This window comes from Myotis myotis, unplaced genomic scaffold (genome assembly GCF_014108235.1).
Source record: "Myotis myotis isolate mMyoMyo1 unplaced genomic scaffold, mMyoMyo1.p scaffold_m19_p_9, whole genome shotgun sequence".
NCBI classification, from domain to species: Eukaryota; Metazoa; Chordata; class Mammalia; order Chiroptera; family Vespertilionidae; genus Myotis; species Myotis myotis.
This window is the reverse complement of record NW_023416401.1, coordinates 77,981,972-78,002,849: the sequence shown is the minus strand read 5'-3', so window position 1 is coordinate 78,002,849 and position 20,878 is coordinate 77,981,972. Positions and strand designations below refer to the sequence as shown.

The following is a 20,878-nucleotide window of genomic DNA, read 5'->3' as shown; positions in this document are numbered from 1 at the left end:
CAAGCATCTGTTCATTGGTGCAGGCTTACGGTCCTCAGTGAGCGCCACGAAAAGCAGATCACTGGGTTTGACAGTTTACTTAGAAAGATGAAGGAAAAGCTTCCCTTTTAAGCTTGACACCTAAAGCCCTTGGCCCTATGCAAAACGTTCACAGAGAGGCTCAGAGCTGGGGTCTAGAGGAATTTGGCACGGAGGTTTGATGGGTAAGTAATAAAGGAATGGATGTTTCCTATGGGGCAGCCGTGAGCTGCAGATTACATTTTGAGAGGCAGTGGGAATCTGAGGCATCAAAGGGAGGGCCGTCAGCACCAGTCTTACCACCCAGTAGATATAACTCATCTCCAGTTTTCAGCCAACACTGTCAGCTGATGATGAAAATACAATTATTTGTGAAAAGGAAAAAGAAATTTGCCCTTCATAAAAGGATTTAAATAATCCATGTTCCCTGAATATCACCATCACGTTTACATACACTGTAGTTTATTTACATGAAGTACAGGTAGTTTTAAAAGTAAAACCATAAAGTGGGAATGTAGGGAAAAGTCTAAATGATCAACAATGCAAATGGTTTATAATTTGCAAGAAACAACCCACGTATCCATTAATTGCTCTTACCTTCTTGGAGGTTAAGATTTGGCGTAACTCTTTCCTGAGATCAATAAAACGATCGTGAAAGAGGGCCATGCACCAGGGCTCCGTGAAGTAGCTAGTGAGGGAAGAGAAGATTCAGTTAGCTGGAAACCCTCTCATTACCACTAATAAAGTATTTACCTGCTTTTTTGTCTTTGCAAATTACAGTCCTGGCCCCACTGCAATCGTTTGCTCATAAAATGCCCCGTGGAACAGCCTGGCCAATCAATTTTTTAAATGGATGTTCCTGATGTAGGGCCAGGTTCCATAATTACATTCAAAGTGGTTTAATTCAGAGCTGGGGCAAGACCCAGTGAAGAATCCTGATTTTATCAGAATTTAAAAGCCTGAAGACTTGTAAAGAACGGTGTCTCCATTATCTGCCCTCATTTGAGAAAAACAGATTGCAGGATTAACTGAACTGCTGCATAAACAAATTAAATTTGGGGAGACAATAACACAAACGTTGCTCATCATTAAGGTTTCTGGATTAATAATGACCAGAAAAACAGGCCACCTCGGTGTTGCAACACGGTCCTCGTACAATTGCCCTGATGCTTAATTGAATCTCTTTCAGGAGAGCAGCTCTCTTCGTGTTTGTATTTGCTAACTTTTCACAGAAAACTGCTTGGATACATGCTTTCTTTCCCGGGAACAACATGGCTCTCCTTTATTTACTGATTGCTGAAAATCTGATGCATTCTTGGAATAACCAAGAACATTTGTTGGTGTTCTAAACTCTTAACTTTACTTGAATGCTCAGTGTCTTGGAACAGGAAACTTCACTGCTTCAGGGTTAGAGACACACTGATTATGTGGGCTTCACTCTTACTGGATGTGTCTGTCATCTTTGCTACTGTTAATGGATGTTATATAGGTGCACAGGGGAAGAAAAAAAAAAAAACTGGTGCCCACACGCAGATGGGCACCTTCTGTTTTCCGAGGCTTAAAGTTAATTCTCGGGGAAGCAGCTAATGAGTCCCAGGGCCTACTGAGGTATTAAAAGACAAATCTAATGACAAAAGTCTGTGCTATGAGCAGCATGGGTTTAGCTCTATCTGTTATTACCTATCATCCACTCACTTGACCAGGACATGACCCAATTTCATGCTTAATTACCTACTTGGTTGTTCAGATCATATGTTCCTCCCACTATTAAGTTTACTAATATTTACTCCTTCCCCATTCTGTGCTCAGAACTGATCTGGGTACTGGGGAAACACAGGGACCAAAACAGACAAACTCTCTCTATATTCGAGCCACAAATAGGTAAATATATAAAATGCTAGAGAATGAGAACTGCTTAGGAGAAAGCACAAGTCCAGAAAGGACAGGAGGAGGCCAAAGAAAGGCTACGTCACCTAAGGCGGTGACTTAGTGAGCAAGCACCTGAGGGGAGGGAGAGCGCAAGCCTGGTGAAGATTGCAGGGAAAAGGCTTCGGAGAGAGGGAACAGCAGGTGCAAATGGTGAGCAGAGGCAGGGGTGTGCCCAGACCATGTAGGGCGGTGGGATGGATATAAACAGGGGGGTGGGGGGGGGTAGGAGATGAGCTCAGGAAGGTGATGGGTGGGAAGGGTGCTCCTAGAGGCAGGGGTATAGTCAGAGCTGTTGCGTAATCGCTCCATAGCCATCTAGCTCAGCATTTGCTGCAACAGGCATCCTATATTTGTTCATGAAATGAATGAATAATGAATGAATGAATGAACACACATTGCACTGTATAACTTCTATATGCCTGGCCTTGATTGGCCTTTCAGTGATACAGAATAAAACTGTGCCAAATAAATAGGTGACAAAACTCTGCAAAATACCCCAAGTATGAAGAAAGAAGGAAACTCAATGGGAACACTGGGACAGCTGTGTGTGAAACCAGGGTTTAACGATGGTCTTTCTGAGCCCCGCAGCACGCAAAGGTGTGTCTGGGTGTCAGGAGGGCACCCAGTGGAACTCAGTCGGGGACTGCTCACCTCTGGAGATACTCGAGGCCACTGACCTTTGAATGAAAGCAGTCCAATCGATGGGAGTCCTGGCTACAAGGTTCTGGCCCCTACAAACCCTGGCCAATGTCCAACACCTGATTCTTGGAGTAAAGACTGGGACAGGGCTGGCTGCCCAGGAGGCATCAGCTCCATGGGGCGATGTTTTGACCCGTCTTAGATGATAGCTTTTTAGACCAACACATCAATGATAGCTGAAGTCCAGACACTTAAGCACAGCTTTTCCAGGGCGGCCCCTGCCTCTTAGGTCTAAACAACTTCTAGCGAAGCCTGAGGGAACTGTGGATGTGCCTGTATTGAAACTATCATAATCCCTAAGTTAGAAACCAAAGGGCCCTTTAAACTTGTTGCTCTCTTTCCTCAATTACTGAGACTCCCACCCCCCACCCCGTGTGGTTCCGTGCACCATCAGGAGTTCCCGCCGCCCCTTGTTTTGGTGGCCACAGCCACATCCTTCTCAGCAGCATATGCTCTGACTCAGCTTTCCTCACCCAGCCCGGCTCTGCTGCCACAACCAGGTGCTGTTCAAGCAGTCTTTCTGCCTATTGCCTTCAGAACTCTCGTCTCTTCATTGTCTTCTCCAAAGGGTTAGTTCTGCGGAAAACCCACTTCCCTCAGGTGTGGGGCGCCGCTACAGTGTTTGGACAGGTTCAGGCCTTGGGCTGATGAGAGGGCACAGTCCTCTCACTGCCACGTGCAAGTCCCAGCTTGGAGGGCAGGGCCCTCCCAGCACAACTATAGCCAACAGCTGTAGTTGTAAGCCTGAACCTATGGTCTGAACACGTGTCCTCACGTGCCTGAGTGATGTGGGCTTGATAGAGTTCAGGTGCATGTAGTTGAGTGGGATTGAAACCCACGAGAATGTTGTCAACATCTTGATCACGCCCTTACTTTGCCTCGTGGCATCTGCTATAAAATAAAGACATGGCTTGTGGGCATCGTCGCTGTCTCTCAGAGAAGCAGCGTCCCACCAAGACCCAGCTTTCATTTTCTTGTCTGTCTTTTCTAAACCTTTCAGCCACCCCACTCAGGTTCACCCTTGGCCGTGCTGGCGCGGCACACTCAGGGTCACGCTGCTGCCTACCCTGGGCTCTGGCCCACCATCTAGCGCCAACATTTGCACAGCCTCCGTTCACAAAGCCAAAGACACAAGGCCAGAGAAGAAAGTGGCCCTTGATCCTCTGTCTGCCCGGAGCTTGGGGGAAAGGGTTGATGAGGAAGTTGGACGCATTGCCAATTCTTCCTTTTGCTGGCTTTGAAACTCTCCATGGCTTCTCGCACCAGCATCCAGAAGAGACGACACCTTGGACTTGGCAACCCCTGTTCGCATCACAGAATGCTGAGCGGCTTACACAGGGGCCAAGCAGACCTGAAATTGTGTTTCTCTCACATTCCCCACCCCTGCCTCCCGTGGAAAAACAGCTTGGTATCCCCGTCCAGAAGGTCACAATTTTCCTGGAAATCGCCAGGGGCAGCCATTTTTATATAAAGTAAAAAGAGGTTTTATAGAATTCTACTTGGATTTCACTTTTTTTGTCTTTCAAGAAAGAAGTCTTGGGTTCCATTAAGACAGGGCATGATAATGAAGTAATACCCTTGAAACCAAACCAACAAGTGGGCTTCTGAAGGCTCCTGTTAGATTGTATTGCAGTTTCAGTGGTGGTCCCCAGAGACATTATCCACAGGGCCGTGAAATGATAGTGTTCCCCTGGCTGGGAGAGCGGGCGCAGGTTCCCAGCCTACCTGGAGGGCAGCTTCTGCACATCTGTCTGCAGCCTCAGACATCCCAGACTGCCCGCGGACCAAGTTAAACCCGGACAAAGTGAAGCAGCTGCTAATTTGTAGGGCGGTTGTTAGATGTAAAGTGTTGTGGGTACAGGTGAAAGGGAATCTTCTGATTAAGAAAAAAAAAATGGTACCAAAAACCTACCCTAGTGAAGAATCTCACTTGCAAGGTCCTTCTCCAGGTCTTACAGAAACTGCTTTTCTGGTAGTAATTTTTTTTTAAAAAAATATGTTTTTATTGATTTCAGAGAGGAAGGGAGAGGGAGAGAGAGAGAGAAACATTAAAGATGAGAGAGAATCATTGATTGTCTGCCTCCTGCACGCCCCCTACTGGGGATGGAGCCTGAAACCTGAGCATGTGTCCTGACCAGGAATAGAACCAGTAACCTCCTGGTTCATAGGTGAATGCTCAACCACCGAGCCACACTGGCTGGATTTTGGTAGCCGTGTTTAAAGGGCTCACAGGATGACCTCGGGGGTCCCTGTGATGAGGATGTCTTTCCAGGCTGTGGACCACAGTCATTGACCACTCACAGCCCCCAAGTAGCCTGGCTTCTGTCCATGACCCACTTTTATGCTCCCTGAGGCCTGGTTTGCTTCTGGAAAATTAACTTTAAAAAAATAACCAATGTTTCTTTTCAGAGCAGTACAGCGTTCCCACATACTCCCCCTTTCCCTCAGGTTCCTAACACCTGCATTAGTGTGGCGCGTTTTTATAATTCATGAGCCAATATCGATACATTGTTCTTAGCTAAAGCCTGAAGTTTACACTGGTGTTCATTTCCTGGGTTGCACATTCCGTGGATTTGACAAATGCAACAGTTAAAAATCCCCTGTGACTCCCGCCCTCTGGACTCCTGGAAAATTAACATTTTAAGAAATGGACTTTTATTAGAGAAAATGTAGCTGTGTAACAATTCTATAAAATACTTTAATAGCCCTATTTCTCTTAGAAAGAGTAATATTCTCCCTCCCCTCCTCCAAAAAAACCCCCAAAACAACCCCACTATGCCTCTCAAACTTGCCGCAGCCCCCAAGAACAACAGCCATGTGACCTGAGGCTGTGGTGTCCTGAGGTGCTGGATTTGGGGGTCAGTTTAGGATGAAAGCGATTTGACTCTGCTTTCTATAATGTTCAGGGGGACATGACAATTGCAGGCATTACAATTTACTTGCTAAAAATGCCTGTGCTGTAGTTACGAAACCAAACACATGCGTGGGGCTGGGGTGAGGCTTGGTCACTGGGAATTTCAGAGCTAGGTCCGCTCTGGACGAGGAGGAAGCTGGCAAACGCTGATCAGAGGAGACCTCTCTGGTGGGCGAGGCATCCCAACCGCAGGGCAGTGAGGACCAGCTCCTTCTAGCACAGCGGTTCTCAACCTGTGGGTCGCGACCCCTTTGGCGGTCGAACGACCCTTTCACAGGGGTCGCCTAAGACCATCCTGCATATCAGATATTTACATGACGATTCATAACAGTAGGAACATTACAGTTATGAAGTAGCAAGGAAAATAATTTTATGGTTGGGTCACAACATGAGGAACTGTATTTAAAGGGCCAGAAGGTTGAGAACCACTGGTCTAGCAGGTGCTGAGGTATTTTATTCAACAGAAGGCACATTTAATTCCATCACAAGGTAAAGAAACGGGCCTGCATTACATCTCTTTCAGGTCTGTGTGGAAAAGACACCTCCTTGATGGCAAGTGGCACCCACTGAGCATTTCCTACACCGGCCACTCGGCTACTTGGGACCGAGAATTCTGGAAAGTCATGCCAGCTCCCCTTCCACACTAGCTGTGGTTTGCAGACATCCCTCTTCCTCCCTGGGTCTGGGACCGGAGCGCTCTGGGCTGGGGGAGCTGACTAAGGCAGTGTCAGGGCACCGTCAGTCCGTCTGTAGCTCAGACTTCTCTCCACTCCACATCTGCACCCCAGCTGCTCGCTGCTCCCTTTGCTGCCTCCCACTGTGGAGGGTCTCAGAGTCTCACCCCTCCCATCCCTGCAAATACTCTCACCCTGGCCTTCCTGCCGCCCCCGCAGCCCAGGGGACCCTTTCCCATGTCTACACCTTCTGCCGCAGTGCCATCGAAGGTTCCGGTCCAGCACAAACCTCCTCCTTGAAGCTTGCTCCTGGCTGAGGGCATCCACTCACTCTCTCAGCATCATTCTCACTGCCCGGGCACGTCTGACCTTGCAGAAAAGTTAGCCTGGTGCACGTCGAGTTCTCTCACACGCTGTGCACTCGGGGCCACGGCATCTGGCACAGGGCTGGTCCCCTTGAGACTGAAGGAGCAGGTGGGGCCCTCGCTCCGGAAGAGACCGCTCTCCCTCCCGTCCATCTCCCTGTGGCCCCAGCTGCAGGGACCGGGCGCAGGGTGGGTGGGAGGGGTTTCCAGTGGCAGGGCCCCTGCGGGCTTCCTCTAAACCAGCCTAGGAACAAGGCAGCCTTCATGATTAAAGTGAGAAAAACTTTCTGAATTTAACCACACTCATTTTGCAGGTGATCACAGTGAGTCGCATCAGATGACCTCCTTTTGATATAAGCATGTTAGAAAGAAGTTTTGTTTTAACCCTTTGAGTGCCAACCAATATCCTAGGAACTATGCTAAAATTGCCAAGGCATTTTTGTTGATTTTACAGCAGTTTAGGAAAAAAATTATGAATCGCAAGTAAATGAAGTTACACATTCAGAAACTTAAGGAAACCTTTACTACACTGACATATTCAGCAATATCATCATCGCTAATAAAAGCAGACTTAGAGCTGGACGCCGTTTCGAAGCTTTGATAGCGCTCCCGGCACTTTTGGCGAAAGACAGGAGGAGCGCGATCGCGCTCCCGGGCACTCCAGAGGTTAAGAAACGTTTTGCGGTCTAGTTTTTCCCCACCTCCCAAACGGAATGACTTCTGTGCTTTGGGTTCCATTCCTTCTCTGCAGAAAGAAGAGGAGCATCCTTGCCTAGGCTGGGGGCAGGTCTGCACGGCTGGCAGCAAGTGCTACGGGTGATCAGCATCAGGGAGGAGCTTTCAGAAATTTTAAATTTCCATCAATATCATAAATTAAAAAAAACAACCCAGACCTAGAAAACATTCACTTCTTTCCCAGTTAATATTCAAAACGGGAAGACTGACTGCTGCCCCTGAGTAACCACATGGCCCGTCGCCTCGCAAACGTCAGGGGAGCACGTCAGGCGAGAGCACAGCAACAACTGGGCAGATGTGGATGTCAGCATCGCAAAAGCCATCTCCGCCCAGCTGTGAGCGCACGCTCACCCGGGCTCTCCGGGCTCTCCCTCCCTTCGCCGCCGACGGCCGGGCAGGTTTACTTGGGAGGACTTCAGTTCTCCACCACTTTTGCAAATAACACACTTTTCTCAGAAGCCCCAGGAAATGTCGACTCGTGGAACTGAATTAACCGTTTCTGGTCGATATGGTCCAATCGTTAAGCGATTGATCAGACTTCTCCGGAGCTCATCTTCATGTGCTCATTCGGCCTATTGTATCAACAGCATCACACAGTCTGGGGGGGATCCGCTGACTAGCTTGGCCATTGGTCGCTCTGACGGCCGAGGAAAACAAATTGACAAGGCACACTGAGAACACTGCATTCGGCGGCCTCAGAAAAGGTACAATAGGTCCAAGGGAAAAGGACAGTGGGGAAAGGTGTTGCTCTTTCCAATCTTGGTTCTTATCTCTAAGGCCAAGGCCAGCGGGAAAGGGGAGCCGAGGAGGATCAAGGCTGCTCCCCCAGCATCCAAACAGTTCAACTGGAAATCGCTAAACTACTCAACAGTTCGGAACAAGGAGGTGGGTGGTCGGAGAAGGAAAACATCTCTTTCTCCAAGATCTCTGTGTTTTAAACGAAAAGCACGCTAGTGTTTGCTTGGTGTGATACAGCTTAGTTTTTGCTTTTAGGCCCATTAAGTGGATCCCCAGCTGCCACTCACACCTGCACAGAGGTTTGCCCGAGCTGGACACGCCTCTCTGCGTGGCCTGTTCTCCTGGAAGGGCCTGAAGATGGGCGGCCTGCAGGCTGCCCTTGGAGAATGAGTTTCTCATGGTACCTGCCCTTTCTTGTCCTGACAGCGCCTCAAATTCACGGCAGAGGACAGACAGCTCTCCCACGATGCCCGGCCGTAGGCCCTGCTCAGTGGGGACTCTGAGCCTTGAGGTGCCCTGGGCTGAGCACGGCTGCCAGGACCTGTCCCTCCCATTTACATTCTGATACACAGAAGGTGGGAAGTGTCAAGCGTCACGGTATGCACTCAAGGGGCCAGGTATGGCCTATAGAGGTGTTTGCTTTGGCCTGAGCAACATTTGGAAATTGGATTTCTGGCCTTTCTTTAAAAAATAGATCACATTTGCCAATGCTGGGTCCTCATTGCCATGCGGCAGCCATCAGCTCAACTGATGCCCCCTGCGGTTCATCACTGTCAGCTCCCAGCAGCCTACACGGGGTGTGCCACGCCTGGCTCCGGGGTTAGGGTGAGGTAGAGGCAGGCTGGTAAACACGGTTTCTGAGGCCACCTGCCCCACATCCCCTTCTCCCCGCTGGTTCATGTGCTGAGAACATAGACGCTATGTCCTGTGTCCCTTTCTCCTTCCATCCATCCACCCGTCCATTTATCCAGCCCGCCCTCCGCCCTAATCGATGCGGCATTTCTCTTTATTTCCAATGCCCACTTCCCTCTGGCTCTGTTCCCTGCTGCCTCAGTCTACCCTCAACGAATACCCTTCCTTCCCCTTTGTGTTTCTCTGACCTGGGCGTCTTCCAGAGTTTCTGACAAAGGGGAAGACCTAGGAGGCCATTCTCCGCCATGAAATCGTGTGCCAGACACTCTACCGAATGGAGGGAACCACACGAGGAGGTGGTCCCCGCCCCACACGTGCGCACGGGAAGGTAGAAGTGCGAGAGGAGCTTACACCAGCGCAGCATGGAAGGGCTGGAAGGGAGGCGCCCTGGGAGGGCTGAGGCGCGAGCATCCCTCAGAGCGAGTGGAATGTGGTCCTAAGCTCACCTCTCATGGGCTCATGTTTGCCAAACTTCAGTCTCCTTGGGAACCCATCCATTTTTGCAAGGACTACATTGATCTCAAAAATTTCCTTTCAATTAATTTGCTGTGTTGTTGTTTTTAATCGAAATAACTACTCTGTCTTAAGTAACAGTATCTGTGAAATCACAGATTTAATGTGCTTGTTACATTTTTTCTTATTCTTATTGACATTATGCTATAATTAATGAAGATGTGCAGCTCTACAGCCCAAGGCAGGGGTCCTCAAACTTTTTAAACAGGGGGCCAGTTCACTGTCCCGCAGACCGTTAGAGGGCCGGACTATAGTTTAAAAAAAAACTATGAACAAATTCCTATGCACACTGCACATATCTTATTTTGAAGTAAAAAAAACAAAACGGGAACAAATAGAATATTTGTATTTGCATGTGGCCCGAGGGCCGTAGTTTGAGGACCCCTGGCCTAAGGAATCTTGAATACCACCTGCGGATGCCCACCACACTCTGGGACCCAGTTTTTCTTTGCCGCTGGAGCCGCTGTGGTATTCATCTGGGGACACAAACCTACAGACATCGTGCGAAGTAGTCTCTGTGCACTATCCCACTTCATCCCAATTCCAATTCTCTAGAGCGGGACTGGCTGGCTCAATTTACCGATGAGGAAATAGGTTCAGAAAAGTTAAATGACTTGCCTGAGGTTACATAACTAACAAGGGGCTGAAACGGGTCTTAACCATAATCTTGTGACCTGAAAGTTCATGCTCCAAACAACCCCACAACCAGATCTCACTTCCTTGTGCTTGTTCCTTAGCCTTTCTAGCAACTTTCTGAATCGCCCCAGATTCCTTGGTATCCCCTGCATTAGTTAATATTAGGTTTGATTGCTGTTATAGAAAATTTCAAAATAACAGTGGCTTTTTAAAGGCACGGGTATAGTTTTCTTTTATGTAGAGAATGTCCAGGTAGAATGTCTAGGGTTGGCATGGTGGTTCCATGGACATCAGATCATAATACTATCCAGAGGGCCTTTGGCCTCATGGTACAAAACAGCTGCCAAGCTTCAGTCGTCACATACATGTCTTGGATGGAGATAGGGAAAAAGAGGGCCTTCCCCTCTCGCTCAGGGAGAATTGCTAAGAGTCTCACATAACACTTGTACTTATATCTTACTGGCCGAAGGTTGGTCACGTGATTTCCTTGGCTGCAGGGGCAGCTGGGAAGCATTGTCATTTATTTTAGGTTCCATGCAACATCCTAGAAATCAGGATTCTGTTTCCGGAGAGGAGAGAATGGATGTTGTATGTGCTATGATGCCCAACAGACTGCACAGCATCTACTTTCTACCAAAATATTTTCTTAAAGTTAAATATATAAAAACTGGGTTGAATGTATTTAGTTGAAGTTATAAGAACTTAATATCTATCATTTTCAATGAAAACCTATCCCCGAATTAAACTTTCTGGCAAAAAAGCAAGCCTCACAAGTATTTTCTGTCTGTGACAGCCACCTCACAGCCCGGGCCTCCTTGAGCTCTGCACCGGCTGAGTTGGCTTTAACACGGAGGAGAGCAGGGAGCAATCGGTGTTTACGCTGTAAGGTTGCTTCTTCTGCCCATGAAACAATGTGGGTTGTTGCATTTCAACACAATTTTCAAAAATCAGAATAAGAACAAATAAGTATTTCTCATTAACCATAGGTTTGTTCAGAAATTAAATTACACGATTCTGGGGCTGTGGAGTTTGCACAGGGAGACCACGTATTGCATGAGCAGATGCAGGCCTGTGCTGCACTGTGGCAAAACAACCCCGAAGATGGAAATGGACGGTTAATTGTAAATATTTCCTGTCCAACTCGAGTTTTCCAGAATCTCTATCTATTCGTGTATTGCTTCGAGGTAGATCTAGAAAGGTGAGATAAATGATTGTGAAAGCAAAGCCAACTAGTCATTTGATAAGTAGTTGTAATCGTCACCTGTTAAAGATCTAGATAACAGAAGAACAAGTATCCTCTGAATGCAACTGGGCTAGGGCTTTGCTGTCACAATCTAGCACTGGCCCAAACAGACGATGGGTGTTAATTGCTCACTGGCACAAAAACCAAAATGCTGGTCTTAGGCAGAAGTCAGCCGTCTTCTGAATGGCTTGTCCACAACCCCTCTTACTGCTGGTCAGCCCATGGCTCTACAGAGGTGGCATCTTCCCAGTTACCCCGGGGTCCCTGGGTCCCCGGGAACAAACACTGCTGAAAGCCCAGTGTCTCTCCCAGCACTGGAGCCCTGTCTGGCCATAGAGGTGCAGGAGACACTCCCTGAAGTGGTTTCCTATGCTCAGAAAACGAAGGCTGCTGACTGCTGGCAGCCACTGCAACAGGCCTGTTTATTTGTCTGAACTGGGCACACCCAGAACTCTCTGCAGAGGGAGATCCCGAGCAGTACACGGGCCCTGAAACCACCACACCGAGGGGTGGGGTGGGGGACTGTGCTCTCTCTCAAGCACAAGTTCTTCTTAGGCTCATTGTGTCTGTAAGAGCCCGAATCCCAGAGCACAGCTGTCCTGAATCAGTGTCGGCACCCAGATCATGCCGGGGTGGAACACAGGCGGCCTGCCCCACTGCCCCTGAGTCCTGGTCTTCAGAAGCACTATGCTCACAGGATCGTCTGTCTGCTGTCCATTTGTTTTACTTTTTAAATATATATATCCTATCTAATAAAAGAGAAACATGGTAATTAGCCATACCTCTGCTACCCTTCCCATTGGCTAATCAGGGTGATATGCAAATTAACTGCCAGCCAAGATGGCGGCCGGCAGCCAGGCAGCTTGAAGCCAACATGAGGCTTACTTGCTTCAGTGACAGAGGAAGCTAACGTTCCCCACCTGCCGCTGCCGGCCTCTGAGCTTGCAGTTTGAAACATTGTTACAAATATAGAAGCTAAACAAAACCCCAGAAACCTGCTTTCAGCCAGCCGGGATCTCAGAGCTGGAGTTGAAACAGTGTTTCGATTATAGAACCCAAACAAACCAGATACCTGCTTTCAGCAGCCTAGGCCTAAGAGCTGGAGCCAAGCCTCAGAGCTAAAGCTGGCCCAGAATAAAAAAGAAAAAGAAAAAAAGGAGCGGTTGGGAGCTTCAGTCACCCGCCAGCCTGAAAACAGCCCTCAGCCCCTCACCCAGACTGGCCAGGCTCCCCAGTGGGAACCCCCACCCTGAAGGGGGTGTAACCAGCTGCAAACAGCCATCATCCCCTCATCCAGGCTGGCCAGGCACCCCAGTGGGGACCCCCACCCTGATCCAGGACACCCTTCAGGGCAAACCAGCCGGCCCCCACCCATGCACCAGGCCTCTATCCTATATAGTAAAAGGGTAATATGCCTCCCAGCACCGGGATCAGCGGAGCCGCGAGGCCTCCCGGCACCGGGATCAGCGTGACAGGGGGCAGTGCCCAAACCCCCTGATGGCCCTGCGGCTCTGTGTGTGACAGGGGGCGGGGCCACAACCTCCCTATCCACCCTGCTCTGTTCGTGACAGGGGAAGGCGCCCCAACCCCCTGATCAGCCCTGCTCTGTGCCTGATAGGGGGGAGCTCCCCAACCCCCTGATTGCCCTGCAGCTCTGTGTGTGACAGGGTGTGGCGCCCCAACCCCCTGATTGGCCCTGTTCTGTGTGTGACGGGGTAGAGCCATAACCTCCCCATTATAACCTACCCTGAGTGTGAGAGTGGCGGTGCCCCAACCCCCTGATCGGCCCTGCTCTGTGGGTGATAGAGGGCGGCGCCCCAACATGCCCCCCCCCCCCGCACGGGCCCTGCTCTGTGGGTGATAGAGGGCGGCGCCCCAACTGCCCCCCACAAGCCCTGCTCTGTGTGTGACAGGGTAGAGCCATAACCTCCCCATAAGCCCTGCCCTGAGTGTGAGATTGGCGGTGCCCCAACCCCCTGATCAGCCCTGCTCTGTGGGTGATAGAGGGCGGCGCCCCAACCCGCCCCCCCCCCCCCCCCGCATGGGCTCTGCCCTGTGGGTGACGGGGTAGAGCCATAACCTCCCCATCGGCCCTGCCCTGAGTGTGACAGGGTGTGGCGCCCCAACCCCCTGATCCGCCCTGCTCTGTGTATGACAGGGGGCAGTGCCCCAACTCCCCTAGGGCCCTACTCTGTGAATGACAGGGGGAGCTCCTCAACCCCCTGATCGGCCCTGCTCTGTGTGTGACAGGGGGGAGCTCCTCAACCCCCTAATCGGCCCTGCTCTGTGCGTGACAGGGTACGGAGCCCCAACCCCCCAATGGGCCCTTCTCTGTGAGTGACAGGGGGCAGCACCCCAACCCCCTGATTGGCCCTGCTCTGTGCATGACAGGGGGTGGCGCCGCAACCTCCCCATCTACCCAGCCTTGAGTGTGACAGTGGGCGGTGCCCCAACCCCCCAATTGGCCCTACCCTGAGCGTGACTGAGGGTGGCATCGCAACCTCCCGATCCGCCCTGCTCTGTGCATGACAGGGGGCGGTGCCCCAACTCCCCAATCAGCCCTGCTCTGGGCCCGACCAGGGGCTGCACCTAGGGATTGGGCCTGCCCTCTGCCACCCGGGAGCAGGCCTAAGCCAGCAGGTCGTTATCTCCTGAGGGGTCCCAGACTGCGAGAGGGCACAGGCCAGGCTGAGGGACCCCCCTCCCCCCCGAGTGCACAAATTTTTGTGCACCGGGACTCTAATATATACACATATGCACACACACACACACACACACACACACATATATATATATATTGCTCTCAGAGAGGAGGGGAGAGAGAGAGAGAGAGAGAAACATCAATGATGAGAATTATGGATCTGCTGTCTCCTGCATGCCTCCTATTGGAGACCGAGTGCAACCGGGCTATGTGCCCTGATCGGGAATTGAACCCAGACCTCCTGGTTCATAGGTCGATGCTCAACCACTGAGCCACTGTAAAATGGGGATAAGGATGGTCCTTACCTCAAAGAGTTACTCTCAGAATTCAAAGAGACACTCCAGGAACAAGGTTTGGCACAGGGAAAGGGCTCAATTTGTATTGTGTTATTATTGTTGCTGATGTTCTTAATTATTCTATTGTATATACTTGTGTAAGCTGCCTCAGATTCTTTCTGGTGTGAATTAGGGACTAAATAAATTATTAAGTATTAAAATAAACACTTTTTGTTTGCTGTTTCTTTGGCACAACTACAATTTTTCTCCTTAAGAACTGCTCTTTCTACATTCAAGGGTGTCTGTATAAACCAGTTAGCTGTAGTTTTATAGCAGCAATTAAGTTTGGCTGCAATGAGAGTAAGATAGACTGCATAGCAAGTCTTCATGGAGTTTTGTTATGCACTAAAGCAGTGGTTCTCAACCTTCTTAATGCTGCGATCCTTTAATACAGTTCCTCATGTTGTGGTGACCCCCAATTTCATTGTTACAAATTGAACATAATTAAAGCATAGTGATTAATCACAAAAACAATATGTAATTATATATGTGTTTTCCGATGGTCTTAGGTGACCCCTGTGAAAGGGTTATTCGACCCCCAAAGGGTTTGAGACCCACAGGTTAAGAACCGCTGCACTGAAGAGTTATGTGGAAATTGCCCTAGCCGGTTTGGCTCAGTGGATAGAGCATCAGCCTGCGGACTGAAGGGTCCTGGGTTCGATTCCAGTCAAGGGCACATACCCAGGTTGTGGGCTCTATCCCTAGTAGGGGGTGTATAGGAGGCAGCCGATCAATGATTCTATTTCATCATTGATGTTTCTATCTCTCTCTCCCTCTCCTTTCCTCTCTGAAATTAATAATATATATATTAAAAAAAGAGTTATGTGAAAATCAATAAAAATTACATAGGAAATCAATACACATTACATAATAGGTAAACTGAGGCATCAATTTCTTTTCTTTTTTTCTGGTCTGAATTGATGCAAGTTAAATTAAAAGTATCAAATGGGGTTCTTTTTGCCTGCGTATTTAGCCTGGTGAGCCAATTAAGTCCAATTTAACCCACTTGTGCATGGGCTGCCAGGGGACACGGGCTGGGGCTAAGGTGCCAGCGTCTGCAGCCCAGCTGGGCTGGGTTTTCTTCCCGCCTGACTTCTGCCTGGCTTACCAGAGCAAACTGGTCTTCTTGTAGAAATAGCAATTTTTACAACCTCAATATTATATGCTTCAGGGTTTTATTTCTATTTACGTTTACCAATTAAAGCGCAGTCTTATGAACCTTACAAATCTAGCCACTGATAACCTACTGAGCTCGGCAGGAGGAGTGGGGTTTGGCAGCCCTAAGAGTGACGCCTGCCCCCGATGCGGAGCACGGCGCCCAGTCTGCCCTCCTGCTCTGCGCATCTGCCCTTCCCCTGCATCTCCGGCATCTCCTCGCACATTGCTCTTTTATTAGAGGCTGCATTAATTGAATTTGTACGGTAATCTAGAGCCCTGGAAGTTGTCCAGCTATTTACATTGATTTGTTATATAAATTCCGGACTAAGAGTATGAGGTGGGTTGGCATTTAATTTTGTAGAAAAGAGAAAGCTCTTAGTGCTCCAGCTTTCCTTCCTGTGTCCCTCTCCTCCTATTCTGCGTCTCTCTTCATAGAAAGCACAACCATTTCCCTTTAATTAGGCTGGGAGAGCACAGGCTAGCATTAGGCCACTCAGCCACTCAGCCAAGCTCACAGCCTGCCCATTTCCTATCTATTTTCTAAAGGAAAAGAGAAAAGTGTCTACATGCACATATAAAACCCCAAAGTCCGGGGGGGGTGGGCACAAAGAAATCAGATGGAATCACCTTTTATGAGACCGAGGCCACACGAACTAGCAAACCCCAGGAAGAAAAATATTTTGCTGCCTCATTGTTCTTCTGGTGAAATTAATTGATCTTTACATTTTGAAAGAGTAGGAATATCATTCACTAGGACAGAATATAGCCAGCATGTTTCATATATGTTTATAATAACCAATGCATGTTTGAAATAATTCCCTTCCATGATAGGCTTTTCTAATTAATGTGTGTTTTTGTTTTTTTACTGGAGCTTTTTCAGATGTAATGACAAACTACGAACTGTTCCTTCATTTTCTTTGTCACATTTATGTTTTTAGGTTTGTCGTTTCCAAAAATCAAGTATTAAAATTCAACTAACATATTCCAAGCTCTCGCTTCCCAAAAACACAGTAATGAGGGTAATGGATTTTAGCCCACAGAATAGTATAAGAATCTGTAAGTCCACATGGTAACAGATAAGTGAATAAATACATAAATGAAGGAGAGAGGGCAACTCTTCCCCACAGTCAAAAGTTAATTAATGCAGAATGAAGGACCAAGTTAGCAAACCATCCTTTGGCAAACCACACAGTCATTGTTTCAGGCAAGAATTATCTATGGATGCTAAAAGCAGGGGGCAAAAAATGATGAAAAATAGGATGCTTACACAGTCTCAAAGTACAGTATCTCTAATAGATTGAAGGTAAAAATAGTACATTTCCAGCAGAGAAACCTGAAGCCTCCACTCTAACCAAGTGACCACGTTAACAATACGGTCTGTCAAAGGACAAGCTCACACCAGGTGCTGCCTCATGTGATGCCCGGAGAGGGACACAGCGTTGCTCCTGTGGGTCCCGCCGAGAAGGCAGAACCTGGAGTGAAGACTGAGGAAACGGCAGACAAACCCCAACTGGCAGACGTTCCATAAAAGAACTGGCCCGTATCTTTCACAAGTGAAAGCTCATGAGAGTAAAGGCGGACGAACCGTCCCAGATTGGAGACGGTTAAGGACACACACTAATTGCAATATGGGATCTGGGATGAAATTTGAACCAGAAGAAGGGACATGAGTGGGAGGAAGGGTACACAGCTATTCTCTGTTCTATTTGTGTGACCTTTTTGTAAGTTTGACATTATTTTGAAGTAAAATGTTAAAAGAAATCACTGATTGTTCAGCCTCTTTATTGTCTTACTCTCAGTAAAGAAATGGCCTTGGAATTGAGTTTCCAAATCTGATCCCACAGGACTTTTTGTGGCTGGACCATGTTTCTAATAGCTCCCGACACAGGTATACACTGTAAGCACAGTAACAGGCAGTGACCGGGTCCTTCTGGTCACTCATAGAAGGACACACTTCACTGTCAGAGAGAGGACATTCTCGGATTCATTACGAAATAGCGTAAGAAGAAAACAGGCCCAGAGCAGCAACTGCCAAGGCCCACGTAGTCCAGTCCAAAAGCCACGAGCCACCAGCCACACGTGGCTCCTGAGAACCTGCAATGTGGCTGGTCTGAACTGAGAGGTGCTGTAAGTGCAAAATACACGCAGAATTTTGAAGACTTACTATGAGAGAGAGAGAGAGAGAGAGAGAATGTTAACTGCTGATTGATTAATTGTTGAAAAGAAAATAGAGTTAGCATATGTTGAGTTACATAAAGATATTATTAAAATTGATTTCATCTTTTCCTTTTTGTGCTCTTAAAGTAATTATTAAAAAAGTATATGCATGGCTCATACGTCTACGGACCAGATAAAAATTAAAAATGCAAGTATTTGCTGAATGCCTTCCTACCATGAGAAATATTCCAAATGAGAAGACAAATATGCCATGGGTCCTACCTCCACGGGCTCTCCCACGAGAGGAGACAGTTGACATAAAAAATAACTATAACGCTGGTGACAAGTGCCGTAATAGAGCGTGGATGAGCTCCATGGGTTACCCACCGGGAGCTGATTACAGAAACACTGGGGAGGATCTGTCTGGGCATCCAGTGTCCGTTGAGAGTATTCCCGACAGAAGGAACAACGGGGAAATGTGGAGGCACGAAGCGGCACGGGGACTTCTGGGAATGACAAATGGTTCGTGGCCCCAGTATCCAGTTGGATAACAATGTGGAAGGTGGTGGTTGGGGCTGGATCTGGTGCTGTGCCATGAAGAAGTTTTAAACAACGGAGTGATGTGGTCATTAGTTCATGTTTTAGAACAGCTAAACCGGAATGGGACGAGGCCAGAAGCAGAGGGGCCTGTTAAACGCAGCTGCCAGGATGGGAGAGTGACTGAGGGTGATGTAGGAGCTGGACCAGAAGATCCTCAGCAACCTGCTGGAGGGGCAAGAGCGGGAGGGAAGGGGGTGTGTACACACTCCCAGGTCCTGGCTTAGGCGACCAGGTGGGAAAGCAGAATCCAGGAGGGGGAGGAGGACAGGTCGAAGGGAGCAGTAATAACCCCGCTCCTTTTTAACATCAGGTAGAGGCAGAAACGCCTGCGGAAAATTGAAGTGATAATGTCCATCTGGCTAGACTGAGGGCAGCACAGACTGAGCTGATGAGGGCCTCAGGAGAGAAGGGGTGGCCCAAGAAAGGCAACATGAGAGGATGAAGATAAAACCAGGATTTCATGGGGGCTTGTGGGATGGGGGAGCAGAGGAGGAGCTGGAGCAAAGCAGCATCAGAAGTGACCAGGAATGCAGGGGGAGAGCCAGGAGAGAACTATTGATTCCCAGCTGCCAAAGACCTCCCAGGAGCCTTGGGAGCAAAGCAAAGTCAGGTTTCATATGTTTTTATTGATTTTTAGAGAGAGAGAAAGGGAGAGAGAAGCACTGGTGAAAAATATCGATTGGCTGCTTCCTGCATGCCTCCTACTGGGGATTGAGCCCACAACCCGGGCATGTGCCCTGACCAGGAATGGAACCAGTGACCTATGGGTTCATGGGTCGATGCTCAACCACTGAGCCACACCAGTTGCATGTAAAGTCAGGTTTAGGTAGTTGCTGCAGCAGGGAACTGAGGCATCGAGGGGTGTTTTGATAAGAGGGGGATGAGAGGGGTGTACCACAATTTCTTTACCCATTTATCCATCATTAGACACTTAAGTTGTTTCTGTATCTTGTCTATTATAAATAATGCTACAAAGAACATGTGGTGCATATATCTTTTTGAATTGTTTTTGTTTTCTTAGGATAAATACTCAGAAGTGAATTCCTGGATCACATGGTGGTTCTATTTTAAATTTTTAAATTTAGTTTTTTAATAAAGTATAGTTGCCATACATTCAGGTGTACAACATAGTATTCCTCATTGACATTTATAGTCCTTACTAGAGGCATGGGGCAAAAATTCGTGCACTTGGGGGGGAGGGTCCTTCAGCCCAGCCTGTGTCCTCTCGCAGTCCGGGAGCCCTCAGGTGACATCCTTAGCACTGGTGCAGAGGTGGGAGAGGCTCCTGACAACACCGCTGCGCTTGCCAGCCATGAGCCCGGCTTCTGGCTGAGTGGTGCTCCCGCTGTGGGAGTGCACTGACCACCAGGGAGCAGCTCCTGCATTGAGCATGTGCCCCCTGGTGGTCAGTGCATGTCATAGCGACTGGTCGTTCTGCCGTTTGGTTGATTTGCATATTAGCCTTTTATTATACAGGATGATGTGGTCACCACAAAAAGTCTAGTAACCAGCTGTCACCATACAAAGTTATTATAATAATATTGACTATTTTCCATATGCTGTACATTACATCACTATTATACATATATGTATACCTGGAGTCTTGTAGCTCTTATTGTCCTTTACCTTTTTCATCCATCCCCTCATTCCTCCCCTCTGGCAACCATCAGTTTATTCTCTGTATCTACAAGTCTATCTCTGTTTTATTTTATTTTGTTTGTTTTTTAAGATTACACATATAGCCCTGCAGGTGTGGCTCAGCGGTTGAGTGTCAACCTATGAGATCACAGGTCCATTCCCGGTCAGGGCATATGCTGGATTGCAGGCTTGATTTGCAGTGTGGGCCGTGATTTGCAGCAGGAGGCAGCTGATCAATGATTCTCTCTAATCATTGATGCTTCTCTCTCTCCTTCTCCCTTCTTCCCTGAAGTAAATAAAAATATATTTTTAAAAAGATTACACATGTAAATAAAATCGTATGGCACTTGTCTTTTTTTGTCTGATTTATTTCACTTAGCATAATGACCTCTAGATCCATTCATGTTGTACAAAGGCAAGATTTCATTCTTTTTTATGGCTGAGTAATATTCCATTATAAATATATATCACATCTTCTTTATCCATTCATCTATCAATGGACACCTAGGTTGCTTCCATATCTTGACTATTGATAAAAATGCTACAATAAACATAGGGGTGCATATATCTTTTCAAATTAGTGCTTTCATTTTATTCAGATAAATACCTGGGAGTGGAATTGCTGGGTTGTTTGGTAGTTCTATTTTTAATTTTTTGAAAAACTTCCATGTTGTTCTCTGTAGTGGCTATACCAATTTATAGTCCCACCCACAGTACATAAAAGTTCCTTTTTCCCCCCACATCTTTCCAACACTTAATTACTGTCTTTTTAGACAAAAGCCATTCTAACAGCTGTGTGCCATCTTATTGTGATTTATATATTTTTCCCTGATGATTAATGATGTTGAGCATCTTTTCATGATCCTGTTGGGCATATGTATATCATCTTTGGGAAAATGTCTATCCAGATCTG

The 20,878-nt window shown here is 47.9% G+C and overlaps 1 protein-coding gene across 1 annotated transcript in view; it reads right to left on the bottom strand.

Annotated features, from left to right (window-relative positions):
- Positions 1 to 20,878, bottom strand: part of CFAP61 (cilia and flagella associated protein 61) — a 247,115-nt gene that overhangs the window by 7,002 nt on the left and 219,235 nt on the right. The window contains exon 26 of the mRNA XM_036320969.1: positions 616 to 706. Coding sequence (XP_036176862.1) covers positions 616 to 706 — 91 coding nt within the window. The remainder of the gene's footprint in view (positions 1 to 615; positions 707 to 20,878) is intronic.